Here is an 18,381-nt window from a genome sequence, read left to right on the forward strand (position 1 = left end):
CTTTCTCTAGGAAACCACAGGAATTGCATTCAGTTAGACTGCAACCCAGTGCAACCATCCACCACCAGTTTCCCACTGTAGGTATAGATGGTTCTGAGCTAGATGGACCAATGACATGACTCAGCAGGGCCTCTGTGTTTTGGTGTGTGTCCTAGAAGGTTTTTTGGCTGGATTCTTGAAGCTATTTGTAAAGCATTCTGTTTATTTGTTTGCTTGCAGTGCAGTATCTCCATTGAATGGAGATGGTGCACATGTTCAGAACACAATTCTAGACTTCATGTTATAATACCAAATCAACCGCTGCACCTCTTTCTGAAGGTTGAGGAAGAAAATGCAATATATATTTAGGGGAAACATCTGCTTTCAAGGCTGAAATGTTGGAATAACTGTTGGTGTTAAGGTTCAGCAGTGAAGTGAATGTTTTTCTTCAAGTCTAGCCTAACCCTGAAATCCATTTTTAGGACAATCATGAAAGATATAAAATATGCTGTAATGTAAAATCTCACTTAAGCTATCACAATGAAATTTGACATGCATGTTTCTCATGTAATTATTTGTATATGTTATAGTATTGGCTTCCTGAGTTAATACAGTGTTACCTGCTCCTCTTCTTGGGATAAAATCTGAAATACATTAAACATTGAAATATGTGATTTGTTCATTTAGTGAAAGATACTGACATTATCTGCAGCTCTTATTCCTAGGGACCTGCACAATAGAATGGTGCAGACCAAACTCCTCTGCAGGATATAAAAAGTTGTGCCAGTTCATCATCTCTTCTCCTACAATCTCATTTCCCCAGCAGCGTTTATTTTTGATAGCTGCTTCCTAGAAGATTCTGACTCTTTGTTTCTGAAGTTCTGCTGTTAGACAGTTGTTCAAAGCACAGCAACACTTCTACTTTCCTCCAATTAACTTTGTACCCATAGCTAATGTTTAAAGCACTTTCACCCCAAAAAACGGAAATAAAAGCAAGCACCTTAACCAAGTTTCCATCTCTGCAGCGCAGCTCTGGACTGCCCTGCAGACTGAGGGGGTTGTTGGATCTCACATAAACCATCGCCCACTCTGTTGCCATCTCCCATTGATACTCAGAGGCCTGCTAATGCTGCCTTCCTTGACTTCAGGATGTTGCAAGGAAGGGGCTTGGGTGTTTCTCCAAAGGCAGTGCCAGTCAGCCTTTTCAGCAGGAGTGCCACAGCCACGATCCAAGTATAAGGTTCTGTCACTGATGTGCACTATAGTACCACCATTTGCAGTGCCCCCCTCCCCGGCTCCCACAGTGCTTTGGTGTGGTTTTGCTGCTGGGCAACGGAGCCACAGGCAGAAAGCCATGCAGTGTGGGAAAGACAGATACGAGGGAGGGTTCTCTTGGCCCGCCCAAGGACTGCCTGCTGTTGGGATGTGTGGTGCGAGTGCCGCTTATCACTTGTGCCCCAGAGCTGTCCTGGGAAAGCTCCATGTCTCCCATTACTGTCCAGACGAAGTGGAGCACCGTGCAGGCCTGGAAGAGCACAGCTGTATCGGCCGCTGAATGAGGCATGCATAATTCATGTCGCAAATGCCTCCTGTGGGTTCCATCCATTTCGGCTGCCTTGGCACTCTGGCTGCCGAGATGCAGACGGATACACTGCCAGAGTGGCGGGGCTGAAACCTGACAGATCCGGATGGTTGTCTCTGCTTCAGAAGATGACATTGCTGTGGTGCTGGCTTGCTGAGCTGCAGGCTGGACCCCTCCTTAACACTTCAGTGAAACCGCGGTGGTCCGGGGAAGTTCTGTAGTGAGGGCAGCCCCTAGAACTTCCTCCTTCTCATGGTGAGTGATGCAACAAGGTGGTTTGGCGAGCTTCCCCAGGAAAACTGGTGGGCTGAGGAAGGCAGTGCCCCAGCACTTCATTAGAACCAGCATTAAACATGTGCCAAACTGCTTTTTTTTGGGGGGGGGAACCCTCAAAAGCATGGCAGGGGCTGACTTTGCCAAAACCTTGCTAAAAAGAGGTAATGCTTTGACTCAACCTGAACCACCATCCTGAGAAGCAAAGCTGCTTAAAGAGCTGCTCAGTGAAGTGAATTAATTGTGAGGAGTCACTTACTAGCCGGGCAGTTGGCCATATCATCGCTGGCAGCTTAGGGTTTCAGAGAGGGAATTTCTCTCCCTGTCTGTGCAGAGGTCTCTCTAGGTCAAGAGTGAGGTGCATTGGCAGGCCTGTCCGAATGGGAGGAGAAAGTCTGAGTAGCAAGTCAACAGAACTTTGCTCTTGCAGGCTATCTAGCACCTGCAGAACATCCTCCTCTTCGTTTGCTCACTCTCTTGTATTGATTTGCAGTACAGCCCTTTATCTTCCCTGCTTTCACTGATGGGATGATAAAAGACTTTTGCCCTTAGATTCAAGAGCCTCTTTGACAATTGCCTTTTTGAACAGCCATTGATCCAACAGGTTTCATCCTGGCTTGCCAAGCTGCAGAGGTGAGTTCACTGCCTTGTTATTTAAAGGTGTTTAATCCCAGTGTGAGTCAGATTTCTGAACAATGGGCCATTGCTCATTCCATCTAAAGGTGGGTTCTGTCTCCTTTCCAAAGCTGATACCTTTGGAAGTCCCTTCTTCTGTCTTCTAGAAAAGGGGGTTGAGGGAATATAGGGGCATGGGGTGAGGAAGGAGAAATAGAAATGTATGTCTCACTTCTGTTGTGATGTATGATGGACAAATGGATATTCCATAAAGTGATCAAAGGGTGAGATTCATGAGGTCTGGATTTAAGTGTTATAAAAGAAGGGGGGACTGAAGGCCATGCATGCATGCATGTATGTATTTATGCATTTGTCTCTCAGAGCGGCCCAAGTATAAGCTATAAGATACAGGTCATAAAAGATCATAAAAGAACAACCAAACACCACAGCAGTTAAAACTCCAGAATAATTCGGTGTGTTTTAAAAATGCCAACTTAAAGGCCTGGACAAATGAAACAGTTCTCATCTGGCATCAGACGGAATAGAAAGATTCTATTGACAACTGTGAATGTCTTGCAAAGGGGATCCAAAGATGAGGAACCACAACTGAGAAGGCCCTGTTTCTTGTCACTATCCACCATTATTATTCCCCAGTATGCATCTGTGAACTGTACTGAATTCACTGGCTCCTAGTAAGAGGTTCAGGCTGCACTGTATAAAGTCTAAACGATACTGAAGTTGAGAGCCGGTGTGGTTTGGCGGTTAGAATATTGCCTGGGGATCCATGAAGCTCGCTGAGCGAGTTTGAGTAGTAACTGACACTCAACCTAAGCTAACCCACAGTGTTGCTGTGAGGATAAAATGGATTGGAGGAGTGCCACTTGGGTTCATTGCACAAGGGAAAAGATGGGCTATAAATGCAGTCTTAGAGTAAGAGTAGAAGGATGCACAGTTACTTGGTAATGGCCACTCCTGAGGAGTTCTGCATAATATTGCTCTGCAAGAGCCTAAGTTCTTCTCTGTAAAAGAATTAAAAATATTTATAATAATAGCAGCATGATTGCTCACCAATTTGGTGAGAAGGATCAAGAGTTTCTGTCCTTTTTCTAGCATTCAGGGAAATGAAAATGCTGTAGCAACGTTGGTTCACAGCTCCAGGCTGAGTACTGCTGGCTCACCAGCCTCCTAAAAACAGGAAACAAACATGAAAGGGAAAAAGCCAAACAGGGACCCCCCCCCCCCACACACACACTGCTCCTTCCCCTGATGTCTACTCATTGATTACAGACCCCTAAAGGGGATTGATTGATTGATCTGAGGATTGATTCTGTAAAGGACATCACAGCTTTGACTGTCCAAGAGCTGAACAGGCCTGTGAAGGACAAGACATTTCGGAGGGCACTCCTTGCTAGGGTCACCATAAGCTGGAAATGACCTGATGGCACATAACATGGGAGATCACAAAGGGGTTCTCTCATGTAAGCAGCTCCTCACATGGATGGGCTTAACTCCAAGGCTATGGCCATGACACCTCAGTTGTCACATGAACCGTATGAATAAGGAAGGCATTTGACAGAAGCTGACTGATGGAACAGGCTCCATTCGCTTAAGCCCTCCTAGAAACTCCACAGACTCACCGTGCCCAAACTTTACATGTGTCCAAACAGAATCCTCAGATGATTGGGCTACAAGGGCAGTCAGCCTCTAGTTCAGGATCTTGAAATGTAGGTTTCAGCTGGGGAGAACCTCATGGCAAGGGTTCACTCCTCTTGGCAACCAAACAGGATCGGAGGGAGTGTCAAAATGGTTTCTATGGCAATGTTCTGTTGAGGCTTTCTTGTTTTTGACTCTGGGAGCCTCCTGCTGCAATTCATGGGTGGCTGTATTTGTGCTTGATTTCATATTTGTTGATGATGAGGTATAGCAGTCATACTCTTACTACACGATGATATGTTCTAATACTGCTATCAAGTATGCTTCAAACCTTGCATATATGAGATACAAACATGTCTATGATATAGATTTCCAGGAAATTTGAATTCATGCCAGGTGTATTTTTATTTTTATGCCTTTTTATTTTTAGCTTTTTGAGCAGAAGAAATTGATGAATAAAAAGGCAGCTTGGAATCAATTCTCTCATGTTGTAATTCATACTAATTGGTTCCTATAGCAATGGAAACCGGGGCGGGGGGGGCATAGTTCAAAACCTCTAAACATGCATTCTACTTACCTTTGGCACTTCTATTTATCTGCTTAGGAATAAGAGGGAAGCAATTGCAAAATTAATAGATTTATGTTTGGCCCTCAGTGCAAGAAGCAAAGAAAGATCATTTCCTTGTCAGTTAAGTGCCCAGAACCTTTTGACAGGATGTATTAATGGCCAAAGGTTACAGAACTAGTGTAATAAAAGGTCTAGCCTAACAGGCTGTGATCCAGGTAGTTACCAGTTCAGATCTTGCCTTATTATCTAAGGCTCCCTATTCTGCGAAGCCCACTTTTCATATAATGTTGGCCTGCTTTACAGAGTTGCTATATGCATTAGTGTGTTAATGGATATGCAACATTCTGAACACTCGAGTGCCATATAAATGCTAAGTATATTTTACTGGATTTTAAAATTGCTTATCCCCTTATACCCCCAGAAAAGTATTTAGCACAGCTTAAAATGTCCATGTTCCAACACAGCATGTGTTATGTTTTCATGATGTCTTCTATCACAGATTAAGTGCAGACTAATGCTGATTTGTATTAACTCAGTTTAAAATTAAATCTACCTTCTTTGTTTCAAGAAACAATATACCATTTTAAAGTCTAATTTAAATATTAAAGATCTGATTTCTTTTTGTTTTCTCTAATAATTTTTATTTACTCTATTTTTGAGATTGTCATGTGATATGGCCGTCAGTGCAAGCTAAAAACAGGAATTTAAAACCACACCAAACCACAGTTTCTGAAAGAGTTGCCTTCAGACTTAATTACTTCCATGTTTTCTTAATTGCAAAGGAGAGAAGGAAAGGCTTTGTATATTACTGCATCTGATCTTTCTTTTTTTTCCTTGGACTGAGACACATTTTGGAGGAAATATGCCCAATTTAGGAGGAGACCTAAAGGTGCATCCCACCTTTGGAAATGTTATCCTTGCCAACAGAGCTATAATACTCCATCTATGCCAGTATGCGATAGATATGCTTGTGAAAGCTGTTTCATACTCATCTGATATATTTTGTTAATTACTTAAAGCATTTTATACCCTGCTTCCAACTGTGGTTTGCAGAGTAGTTATGTAATTTTCTGTTATGCCCCATTCATTTATCTGATGTTCATTTATGATCTGGTTTATACAGCCCATGCTCTCCCACAGATGTGCAATTTATTTAACCACATTTTTAATCCACCGAAACCCCAAGCACTTGGAGCAGGTAACCCCAAGCACTTGAGACACATTGGAAGCCAATGTGCCATAGCAGTTAAAGTGTGGGACTAGGACTCAGAAGATCTAGTCCCCATTCAGCCATGGAGCTTACCAGGTGGCTTTGGGCCGGTCATGTTCTCTCAGCCTAACCCACCTCACAGGGTTGTTGTGAGGATAAACTGGAGAGGAGATGAACCCTGTACACCACCTTGGGTTACTTGCAGGATAGGAAGAACAGCAGCATTCAATGCAAGAAGCACAGATGGGTATAATTGCAAGAATTCAAGCTGGCCACAGCCTGACATGCCCTATAGCGTGCACCCATGAGCTCTCTTGACACAAACCAAACTAGTCATGCCGGTCATGGAAATATGAGCACTCTTCAGCACTCTCTGATGGAATTAATGTAGCATGTGCTCTCTCTCTCTCTCTCTCTCTCTCTCTCTCTCTCTCTCTCTCTCTCTCTGTGTGTGTGGCAGGGAGGGAGGGATTTCAGCCATCTGTACAGTTACTTTTTAACATTACTGCAGTTGCAGGAGGGGTTTGAAACAGGAAGCAACCTTTGCACAACTTCCCCTTGAGACTGAGATTCTGGGTAGCTGTAAGCAGCTGGGTGCAGCGTTCACTTGTCTGCTTGGCAAGAGACGGGCCTCCTCCATGGGTGAGCTGCCTGTGCGTAGGATATAGTTTTACACAAGTCCCGTAGGGCACAAAGAGCTGCTCCAGGAAATGAGCCCTTGCAAGGTAAAGTAACGCTCTTTGCTCTCCAGATGCTTCACATTTGAACCGTTGCCAGGGCCAAGATCACCTGGCACCTGGATGGCTGGATTGCTCCAGTTCAGTTTTGCCATTCTTGTGCCCCTCTGTGATAAGGGGACCAGGATGCCAGAGATTAATTGGCTTTGTGGTTAGAGGAACTGTGTGCTGTTTGCTTTGTTAGTTCTAAGGATTGCTGTGCTCTTCTGTGAGTTAACAAAATGCATGTATCAGCCGCACCAGTGAAATGGGCCTACTTCCATACACCTCACATCACTAACTCTGGAGCAGACACACCCAGAGCAAGATGGAATTCGACCTCTTTATAGCAGATGCTCACCTCCCAAATGCCCCCAAAATAACACGGATAAGGACAGTTTCATACTAGAGGTCATTACCCATCTCTTCTAACTGTAGAGATCTTGGACTGATACATGTGAATCATGTTTGTGTGCTGTCATATAAGTCGCTGCTAGTGGCCTACAACCTTTCCCTTATTTTCACGCTTGTTACTCATTTGTTGCAAAGCACTTTGTCCCCATTCCTCCAGGCAACAGTTCTGTTATGGGGCATGACATCCTGCCAGTGACTGAAGCCAGCATGTGTCGCATGTTGCTACATTTAGAGGCTCTCCTGTCCTAATGCCCCACAACATCCTGGACCTTTTCATAAATAAATACGAAGCTCTTCTGAAGGCTGCTTGCACTGTTTCTCCAACACTTCACTGCACATATAGGCTGACTTCATCCTGATGTGGCAAACAGCTCCACCTGTCTCTTACAAGGATGTTCCATCACACCTTTCTGATTTGTGGGGCAAGAGGTTGTGCAGTTAGTAACACATAGTAGTATAAGAGCATTATTTTCCCCTGAGTTCTAGTATCTTGATTTGACAGATAAGAACTCTGCATTTCTACTTAGTTCAAGAAAGAGGAAAGTAGTCGGCCAATAGAGAGAGAGAAAGGCCCAGAAACAGATCAAGATCAGAGAAAAATAGGGCTAGGAACGGATGATCTGCTACACAGACTTAAAGAGAATCACAGGTTCATAGACTGTTCACATCAAGGTCCTGTAAATGCTAAGAAGCTGAGATCAAGAGCAATTACAGGTTAGAAAATAGGAACACAAAGGAAACAATGACTTTGGGTGTGCTCAAGTTGCTTAAGCCAAAGGTTCAATAGCTTTGTACCGGGGTGAATGGAAACTCCCAAGATTACTGGTACTCTTATGAATTTGTACTTTCTAATGAGGCTTTACAAAGCCATGCTTCTGAGGGAAGTCTATTGACTGGGTGAATGTGCGAATGTTTCAGAATTGAAGGATATTTCCTGCTAGGGTTTTAGGCTGGCCAGTTCAAGTTACACTTAGAGTAGGGACATCACGGCAGTGGCTTGGTGGTTAGGTTAGGCATCTGCATATGTTCGGAGTTCCCTTGCTTTGTGTGCTCACAGGAGAGCAACTCCTTTTAATTCGGTTAGAACAGAAGATGCATTCAAGTTCATCAGGTGCTAGTAACTTACATCTGATCAGGAGTGTTTTGTTCACAGCTACCTCCAGGCCCCTCCTGAAACAATGTAGATTTTAAACAAGGTCCTGGACTGGTGTTCAGAATGAATGTGTAAAAGTCATAATGGTTGAGCTTCTCAGCAATAACCTAGAAGAGAGAATGAAGGACTTCTCTCGGGAGAGTTCAGTTTTGTAGAATAATGGTTCAGTATTAGGGGTCTTAGCTTTTATGTTGGTACTATTGATACCTTGGTCTGTTGCGCATTCAAAAAGCACATACTTTGCATCCAAATGGTCTCATTTCAGTCTTTGGTCTTTCCATTTAAAAGAACTTTAGATGTCAGGGCAAATACTCCTCTATGAGACAGTGAAGAATTGTTGCCTGACCTTCTTTGGAGCACTAAGTTATGTGGACCATTGGCCTGATAGTTAAGGCAGTTTCTTATCTTCACTCTGCTCTTTTATGATTATTTTATCTTTTATTATTATTTGCACCTGGTGGATCTTTTTCTTCTAGCTACATAGGCATGTTCACTGTCACAAAATGGCACTGCTGAATGCAATCATTTCAATGGGCAGGAGATGCCCCTGCTCTGATTAAGTGGAAAAATGTAACCCTGCAGGGAGGTAGGTTTTGTGTTCCTATTGTCAAGAAGAGGAATTGATGAGTGAAGGCTGGTATACAGAACAGTCCCATAAAAACAGGGAGAGAGCAGGGACTGTGAGAGGCCATGAGATGACCCTTGCTGGATCATCTCATCTAGTCCACTCTTCCATTCACATAGTGACCAACCAGCTACCAACAAGATCCCACAAGTAGGACGTGAATGGAACAACACCTTCCTAACACGTAGCCATGTTCTCCAGCAATTGGTATACATAGATATACTGCCTCTGATACCGAATGTAGCATAGAGCCATCAGGTGTCATAGCCATTGATAGCTTCTGCTCCAGGAATTGGTCTAATTCACTTCTATAACTGTCCACATTGGTGGCCAAACTTGTGCAGCTGAATTTCATAGCTGAACTATGCATCATATGAAGAATTTCTTCCTTTTATCTGTCCCTTTATCTATCCTCACACGAATCAGCTTCATGGGATGACTTCTGGGTTCCAGTATTGGGAATGAGGGAGAAGAAGGTCTGCCTATCCATTTTCTCCACATATTATATCATTTTGTACACCACTGTTGGGGGTTGGACCTGATGGCCTTCTGGCCCCTTCCAGCTCTATTATTCTATGATCACATCTCCCCCATTCTCCTTATTTCTAAGCTAACCAGCCCCAGACATTGCAACCTGGTCTCATAAGGAGCTCTCTAGCCCCCTATTCTGCACCAATTCAACAGTATACTTTTTAGGTGCTCCCATCAGACTAAAAATATCTATCTCTGAGTTGAGGCATTCTGAAGCATATGTAAATTTTGAATTCTGCCTCTGAAATGTCAAGAATGCTAGGTTATACCCAAATCTTACCAATTCCCTTTAACAAGACTTGGGCGATTACCAGCAGCAACGGTAGGATGAAAACTGCAGTGTAAACTAAGCATGATACCTTCCCCTTTTTTTCCTCTGTGGCCAGGAATGTTTATCTATATATTTTAGTGGTATGAATTGTTTGCCCTCTTGATGGCCATGCACAGTCAATAGAGTGAAGGGAAATTCAGCCTGGAGACATGCATCAGCAAGAAAACTGCAAGATTAAGATTAAGCTGCAAAAATATTGTACTGTGAAAGGAATAAAAGCCCGAGAGAAAAGAGAAGCTGTTGACTGGACTGAAATGGCATGTACAGGAACTGGATTCATTTGTGATCATTAGCAGGTGATACTCAGTTTTGAATGGGCCACTCTGTTGGCTACCCTTTAATTTCAGAGTGAGTAAAGACGTCTCCATTTCTTTCAAGACTGCTCTTCCCCTTAAGGACACTTCATAGTACTGCTGCCTTTGCAACAGCACCAGGATGGAAATTTAAGACCAGGGTTGACTAAGGTCCTTGAGGGAATGCTTGTCAGTCCCATGGGCCAGCTGGTCCAGATATCTGTCATCAAGTACCCTGCACAGCAGACAGCGTATCCTGTGGCTTTAGTCACTCCTGTCCTAAACTGCCATAAACAGTCGTGTGATGACACCTGTCCTGAGCAGAAAGTGTGGAGAGAGAATTCCTTACTGCGTACCTGAGAACCGGGTCAGGTGTGCTGCTCGAGCTCTAAAAACAGGTGCTGGGCCCCACTCCTCCTGATCTGAGCACTGCTTGTGATGACTCTCTTATACAGTATTAATGCTGCATACGCTCAAGAGCACTGTTGATCACTCCACATGCTCCCGAGTTACATCTTGGGTTTCTGGGGCCGAGACTTGGTATGTATTAAAGAGCACTTGTTAATCCACAGATACTGGTGGTTATGAATAGCTGAAGCTTCCAATGTTTAAGATCTTACATCTGCATGTATGTGTTTCAAATAAGAGAAGGGCGGAATAGCAGATGGTGCAGAAGGCTTGCTGTTCACAGAAAGACAACTATGGGAGATGTCTCAGGCCTCTGAAGCAGGGGAGCAGATGCTGCATTCATCACTGGCCCATCTGCTCTCTTCGCTTCTGCCATATCTACAGGCATTTGCACATTGGTGATATGTCAACAAAAGAACAACTGCAGCTACCTTTTCATGGGCCCATCTGCTTAGTCACTGGCTGAGCAAGGAGGTAGGAAATAGTGATTGAAAGTCTATGAAAATTCAAGTTGGTAAGGCAACCTATCCAAAAGGGCTTTGCTGTGAACAAACAGGAAATGCAAATTTGACTGATCCCTACTCTAAACTGGCTGGTGCTTGTTGGCTGGTTAAAAAAGCACTGGAACAACTGTGGCCTCTCCTCCTAGCCAGTTCCTTTCTCCAGTCAGTGCAGGTGTGGCCTGGGTTGACTTCATTCAGGGTGTGGAAATGGTGCAAGAAGATGGTTGGATCTGGTGAACTGTTTTGCTTGGATTCCAGAAGTTTGTTCCTTTGTGGAGAATGCTCGAAAATCAGTTCTGTCCCTGGACTTTCAGTGTGTCCAGGGAGCTTCTGTACATAAAGCTCCCTGGACATGGTAGGCATGTCATGAGTGGAGCCAGCTGGAGCCAGGGGTCAGGCTAGATGGCCCAGGAAACCCTTTCTGACTCACTCTGTATCTGTCTGCGTCAATTCTCTTTTTCAGATGCATTCATTCAGTTAATTCAATACTCTCCTTTTGAGAGAGAGAATCTCAAGTGGCTCAGAAATGTTTATTTATTTATTAGATTTATATCCCATCTTTTTTTTTTCTTTTAAAGAACGCAAGGCAGCTTCCTCCTGCTCTCAATCTCATCTCCACAACAACTACCCTGTGAGGTAGGTTGGGCTGAGAGTCTGTGACTGGCCCAAAGTCACCCAGTTGACTCTGTGGCTGAGCAGAGACTAGAACCCAGATCTCCTGAGTCCCAGTCCCCCACTCTTAACCACTACATCACACTGGCTGTCAAGGGCATATTTGGCTCCTGTTGTCTGAATGAGTAAGAGGTTGGGTGTGAGTGCATGATCACCTGGGATACACATCACCTGCTTTTGGAGTTGGCTGTAGCTTCCCAGGATAATGATTCCATCTACAACTCTTCCCTTTAGGAAGACTGATGGAATTCTGGAATGGTCAGATGGAAGTTGCTACCCTTCCTCTTTAGGCACAGGAGTGTCCTTATTGTGTCTTTGAGTTCCTCCCTATGTTCTTCTCTCCCTTGTTGCTGTGAATGCTTATGTATGAAGAAGGGGACCAGCTTGCAAATAATCTAATTAACTAAATGTTCAAAGAGTATAATCCTGGGAGGGCAGCCTAGCCATTAACAACACCGTGTATAGCTCACATAGCCAAGAAAAACACCGGATAGGCCCTCCATCTTTCTTCAGTGACACAAATATGGGCTTTCATTCAAGAGGGCAGTTCACATTTCCTTTCCTCTTTCAAAAAGTAGGAATCCATTGTACACAGATAATCCTAGCTCAGGGAAATTGCTGGATAGCAACTCTGTCCGTCATCACCAGTGGCTATGCTAGCTGGGGCTAATGAGAGTTGCAGTGTATCTGTCTCTGGGGGAGCACATGTTCCCCACTCTTGATTTCAGAGCCGCAGGGATGAAAGGAGATGCAGAGCTTGGGCTTAAGGTGCCCAACTAATCAAGACTGTTCCTCACCCCATCCCACCTTCTAATCTCTTATGTCTGTGTTATAATATGATGGATATTGAACCAAATCTGGTCTGATTGACTCACTCAAGTTTCATCAGATTCCAGTAAATGCCTTGGTGATGCAGCTTAAAAGGGTAGAAGTGATCACTGGCCATACAGTATGTCTCTACTGCTTTTTAAGTCATCTGTGAACCACAGATGTAAGAACATAATCCCTATGGTAAGATAATTGCTGAGAACCAGCAAGAGACTGGCTAACTGCCAGGTAAACCACTTCAGAGACCCAGCAATCCCTGTGTTGAAACAGTAGCTCATTAGAATAAATGGGTCCAAACAATAAGTCAAGTGTCTTCAACCTGGTGTTCTCCAGATGTGTTGAATAACAACTCTTTCATGGCTGAAGGAGAAGGGGGTTGTAGTCTAACACATCTCGGGGGCAACAGTAAATATTCAGCAACAGTGACAGCAGATGGAAGTCACCATTGGTTTCAATGAGAAAGGCTTACACTTTCAAGTGTTTTAAGCCAAAAAGACACTTTCCTCAGGTAATAGATTTCAAAAAGGAAGGTGAAGGGTCTGATCAGGGATTTTAATCAAGTTTCCTGTATATACTTTGTCAATTATCTCAGACACATCATGAGAAGGCAAGTCTCCCTGGAGAAGACAATCATGCTAGGGAAAGTCAAAGGCAGAAGAAGGAAAGGAAGACCAAATAAGAGATGGATCAACTCCTTACAGGAAGGCACGGCTTTGAGTTTGCAGCAGCTGAGCAGGGCTGTCATGGATAGCTTTTGGAGGACTTTCATTCATAGGGGTGCCATAAGCAACCTGCCCAGGGGGCCTTTTGGCTGATGGGGCGGGATAAAAATCTAATAAATAAGTTGGAGATGACTTGATGGCACATAACACCAATAACAGTTATCTCAGAAGTTACACTCTCAATTGGCTCATGTAATTTAAAGATCAGTCCTTGACTCTACATTATTGTATCTTTCTAGAACGGAATAGAAAAATACTCCCTTATAATGGCTAGAAGAGTTACGTAACCATCATAATATAACTATATGGCCTACATTGGCTTCATACCCACTAGCAGCCAACATTAACATATGTTGCCTCAGTAGTTACATACTAAACTAGGATGTAACTAAATGATACATATCAGTCCATCTTCACAAACTATGCTACAGTGAATGAAGTTGCAGTAGATATTTGTGGAAATGTTTTATTTAAAATATTTGTACACTACTTTTCAACACAAAGCCACCTCAGTGCAGTTTAAAACAATAAAATGTAACTACTAACAGTTGACTAATTAGCATCATAAAACATTTAAAATAGCAGCAAAATTGATAAAATAATGGGCAGCCGCTCATTTAAAAGCTGACTGGAACATCCAGGTCTTTAAGGCCAGTTCATTAACAGTCAGGGAGGGAGAAACACACACATACCATGGCAGGACTTTCCATAAGTAGAGGGCCATCACAGGAAAGGCCCTGTTTCTTGTACTTGCATACTGACTGCATGTCCTGCTTTACCACATGGCTATTTTATAATAAGAAAGGTCTCAGGCTTAACTTGAGGAGACTGTTCCCTAATTTTCAGTGACTTTGGCTAGGCTGTGGTGGTTACTTAGTTGTAAGATACATTCTGCATATGGTCAAAAGCATCTTTTGCCATTCCAGAGCCAAGCCCTGACATGCGGAACATATTCTGAGCATAGGCCCCTGCTTCAAAACTATCCTATTAACACTAGCAAATGGATGTATTCTTACATGTCAGCATATCTCCATGCATATATGAAGCAGCCCTGAACTTTTGTTTTCTGCTTGGACAGTGATTATTCAGTAAATTACTTAGGCTGTCCTTCAGAATTCTAAAATGAATTCTTTCCTTAACTTGATTCATGATCTTAAAGAGAGAGAATATCTATTTTGCCTTTTCAATTCCCAATGGACCTTGTTCCTTCTTAGAATTAATTAAAACAAATCAAGGTAAGGGAACAATCCTATGTGTGATTAGGCTGGAAAAAATCCTACAGTTCCCACTATTTCCAAGATGGTATGGCTGGCTGAAAAATGTTGGGAGTTGAAGGATTTTTTTTCCTGTTGAAGCATGCATAGAATTCTTAGGACATTCTAAGAAATTCTTCTTTCTGTGCCTGGCAAAGAGGCTAATGCCGAGAGCACTTGCACAAACTCAGAACTAATGTTTTGAACCATCAAACTGGGCAGATTTTAAGGTCAGATGGCTGATTTTTGACACTAAAAAAGCGCAGATCCACACAATGTATTTGTCCTATGAATGTTTTGGGCAGACAAAAAAATCTGCTGTGAGTAGAAATGATGTAAATGATAAGTCCATATGGTGTTAGTTACAACTATTTCTAATATGCTAAATTTCTGGACTAGACAGCCTTTTAGGAAAATAAATTGCGCAAACTATATTTAGATAGGTCATGTGTTGGTGATTGCCTGTGCTTTCCTAGAATGTATATGCCGGACGTTTGTGAAACAAGGAAATGCGAATTTCACATGTAGAATTCTTGATGCAATGCATTTTTCTTCATGGAAGTACTTCAGAGAAGTGTATCATGCTTTGAACTGAAGCAGGCTCCAATGGCGGAATTGGTGGTCCTGCAGACTTTTCCTCAAAAACAAGGATGGGGAACGTATGGCTCTCCAGATGCTGTAGTATTTCATTGCCCATTATCCTTGGCCATTCTGGCAGTAGGGGATGGAGTCCAACAACATGTAGAGGGCTGTAAGCTCCCCAGCACTGCTCAAGAGCTTTTGGTAGAGGGATTCAAGGCTTTTCAGAATCAAAGTCTGCTAGGGATTCCAGGGACATAATCTACCTTCTTCTGAATTAGACCACTGCTCCATTTAGCTCAGCTACAAACTTACTGGCAACGCAGGAGTGTTCTCGAGCCCCCCCCCCACCTTTCCGGAGATGGTAGGGATTGAACCATCCTTTTGCATGGACAGCAGGTGCTCTTACAGCATCCCTTCCCTGTTCTGTTCAGCACACTGATTATTTTTCTTTGTTAGTCCTGTAATAGCTAAAAGCTATCAGAAAAGTAGTTAAACTTCTGCATGCAGTTTAAAAATATATTCAGCCATTATATGCTGCTGCATTTTATTACCTCTTGACTGACAGCGATAAGCAGTTACTGGATAACTGCTTTTTGAGTGGATATGTTTTGTGGACTCTATTATCCCTTTATTTGCCAGAAAAGCAAATGGTGAATGCAAAGACTGTTTTTACTTTTTCCTTTCTAATACAATATTAATTTGCTAATAATTGATGTATAAATAGAAAAGGTCTAGGAACTCCAAAGAGCAATCTAGTTTCTAATGTTATGATTGCACTGAGAAAATGTACACTTCCTACCTTTCCAGAATTATGTGGATAGTCAATTATTTAACAGCATACCTTACTCTCTCACATTCAGATGCAGATGGGACTTCAGAGAGTTTTGCTAGCTAAAACCATAATTATATATGAAATCCAAGTCCTGATTTTAAAAAGCTTTTCTTACCCAAGGGAGGACGAGGTTAAATGTGATGGCCATGTGGGAGCATATTGATTTGTGGAGTCTACACTGTTATGTTAGGGTTCAGTATAAGGGCCATCAACATTTCAGCAGTCATGTTTGCTGAGGTTATGCCATTGTGACAGTGGCATTTGTTACATTAATGCCTGAAGGGGAGTGGGGTGCAGTTCCAGACATGCAGTGGACACTGGCTGCAGCGTTTTGGCTAATCACACATCCAGCCTGCATCCCGAGCTGTTTAGAGATCTATATATCTTTCAGATTTCACTAATTTTCTGCAGCAAATGCCAAGGTAGTCATGACAAACATGATTTCTGTATAATATATGAAATGATGGTTAAATCTAGGAAGAAGCTAAAATTCATAGTGTCCTGGAAAAGCAGACAAAAGCAACAATGCAATAATTAATATAGAATAGCTGAGATGATACATGACATAGGAATTCTGGAACTGGAATGTCCAACATTATCCTTTTAAATGAAAGACACTGAGTACTACCAGTATGTATCCTCTATTTATTTAAATGGGTCTATACTTGGGAGCCCATGCAATTAAATCAATTAAAGATGTCTGACAGCAGCACTTGGCAAAATGCACTAAGAACAGAGTTGGAAGAAAGTGCTCAGGGGTGGCTGAAATTGGGAGACAGTCAGACTAGCAAGATAAGCTAAATGGCATAAAATGGCTTTTAGGGTTTCATAAACTGACAGAACTGGGGTCAGTTTTGGAGGAAAAGACTGAAGACAAAACTGTCTACATCATGCTAATGGTCTCCTTGAGAGACAAAATGACTGGGAGGATATGTATCTCTAATAAACATTCTATAGGGTACCATTGTTCTTTGTCCCATCTATAGTGGGAGGAATGCAGCCATTATCTGATAGGCCCAGGACAAAATTAAATCTATCCCAACTATTGTATGCTAAATTTTGGTGGGGTATCACTCAGGTTTAAGGAGTACACACAAAAGTGCCATGTCAGATTTTGGAGCAGGGAAAGGATTCACAGAAAGAGTCAAAGTTGTCTTCTTGTATCAAACTGAAAGTCACATTCCTGAAAGTGTATTAAGATTTGTGACTGTTACTTTTTATACTTCATAATTACTAGACACATAGATGCTCCTGAGGCATGTGGCTTGAAATGCTGTGTGTCTTTGGGAGAGGGGGACAGAGGGAGGTACTACATTTCCTGCCCTCCCTAAAAGACACTACTTAGCTCCTAAGAATAAAGTTGTATGCAATGTTCTGACAAATCTGAACGGTAAAGTGCGAGTCTTGATGTGCCAAGTAGGTTTTTACTGAAGCAGGGGAAGGGGCCACAGACAGGATCACTCCAGCAGACCCTGCCCTGTCCCACCCTCCATGCATTCAGTGGAACAGGTGCTGTGTATGAACAAATTGCAGACACACAGTGCAATTGGAGCTTTAGCAAAAAGCAGGTCTTCAGTCAAGCAGACCAGGCTTTGCACTTCTAGTTGTACCTGTGTAAGCTCACAGTTGTGCAAACAGGGCTATGACATTGTTTCCATGCAGGCAGTGCAGCATGTTCCTGTCTGTGCATCATGGTCAGGATCTCTCATCTCTCCCTGTGTGTGTGATTTCCATAAAGTTAGCAAATGAGCATTTAGGAAGGAACACAATGACAAAGGGCAAACAAACATTTTTGTGCTGAAAAAGGCCTTGAATATCATGGTACAAGGGTTAGGAATAGCATGAAAGAATATACCTTTAAACCCACAGTGGCTTCCAATTTCAGATTTAAGCATCCCTTAAAGAATTGTTGATGGTGCATTGAATTTAGTTTGTTACAAATACTATTGTTTCTTCCCTTTTCTGATTCAGTGGAAATACTATACAGCATGAACTTGCACATTCTGAAAATCTCAATAAATAGAGCTGGGTGTACTTTTGCTGAAGGTAATATTTGGGCTGGTACAACTAGTCTGGTTTCTTCACACCATCCTTCCGAGGCCGGTCTCTTTCTCAAACATATCTAGGGGCTATTTACCTATTCTTCACAAGCTGTCATCCTTGTGCTTCAGTTTCTTTTCTTTTTCCATGTCATTCTCTTCCTTCTCTATCACTTTGTTGGTTCTTCCCATGAAATTCTGGCAGACTGCCATTTGTTCCCCCACCCCACTTTATTATGCAATGTTAGAACTGTAGTTTTAGCTACTACATCAGCAAGAGCTATTCTCAAAACAATCTAACTCTCCATTTTCCATGCAATTATCAGTTCTAGAATGCTCACTGTCTCACTACCACTTCAAATAACATATGATAAAGACAGTTCTCCCTTTTCTACAGAAACACTCTCCCAGCCTTGCTGGTGCAGTACCTCTTATTTTTCTCAAGAATGCATCACTGGATCCTTTGCATATAGACTGCTACCAGTCTCCAGTTTCTTCAGTATCTTTAAGACTAGCTGTCCCCTCATTTACTTCTACTGAAGCCCTCATCCATAAATTATAAATTAAATGTTTAATAATGAAACCTATTTTCCATGTGT

The 18,381-nt window shown here is 42.6% G+C and overlaps 1 protein-coding gene across 10 annotated transcripts in view; it reads left to right on the plus strand.

The window, feature by feature from the left end:
• TMEM229B (transmembrane protein 229B) overlaps window positions 1-18,381 on the plus strand; it is a 60,697-nt gene that overhangs the window by 15,407 nt on the left and 26,909 nt on the right. For 3 of the 10 annotated variants that reach the window (XM_044435923.1, XM_044435924.1, XM_044435929.1), the window contains exon 1: window positions 1,412-1,816. The exons of 4 other annotated variants lie outside the window; for them this stretch is intronic. Coding sequence is in view for 1 of the 6 variants with exons in the window: in XM_044435929.1 (XP_044291864.1) it covers window positions 1,814-1,816 (3 nt within the window). In the remaining 5 variants the exon portion in view is untranslated. Of the gene's footprint in view, window positions 1-1,411; window positions 1,817-2,423; window positions 2,468-6,382; window positions 6,606-6,682; window positions 10,826-18,381 lie in introns of those variants that run through there. 3 more of the 10 variants (XM_044435922.1, XM_044435928.1, XM_044435927.1) reach the window with 3 other exon arrangements.

Source organism: Varanus komodoensis, unplaced genomic scaffold (assembly GCF_004798865.1).
Source record: "Varanus komodoensis strain SLA01 unplaced genomic scaffold, ASM479886v1 scaffold3, whole genome shotgun sequence".
NCBI classification, from domain to species: Eukaryota; Metazoa; Chordata; class Lepidosauria; order Squamata; family Varanidae; genus Varanus; species Varanus komodoensis.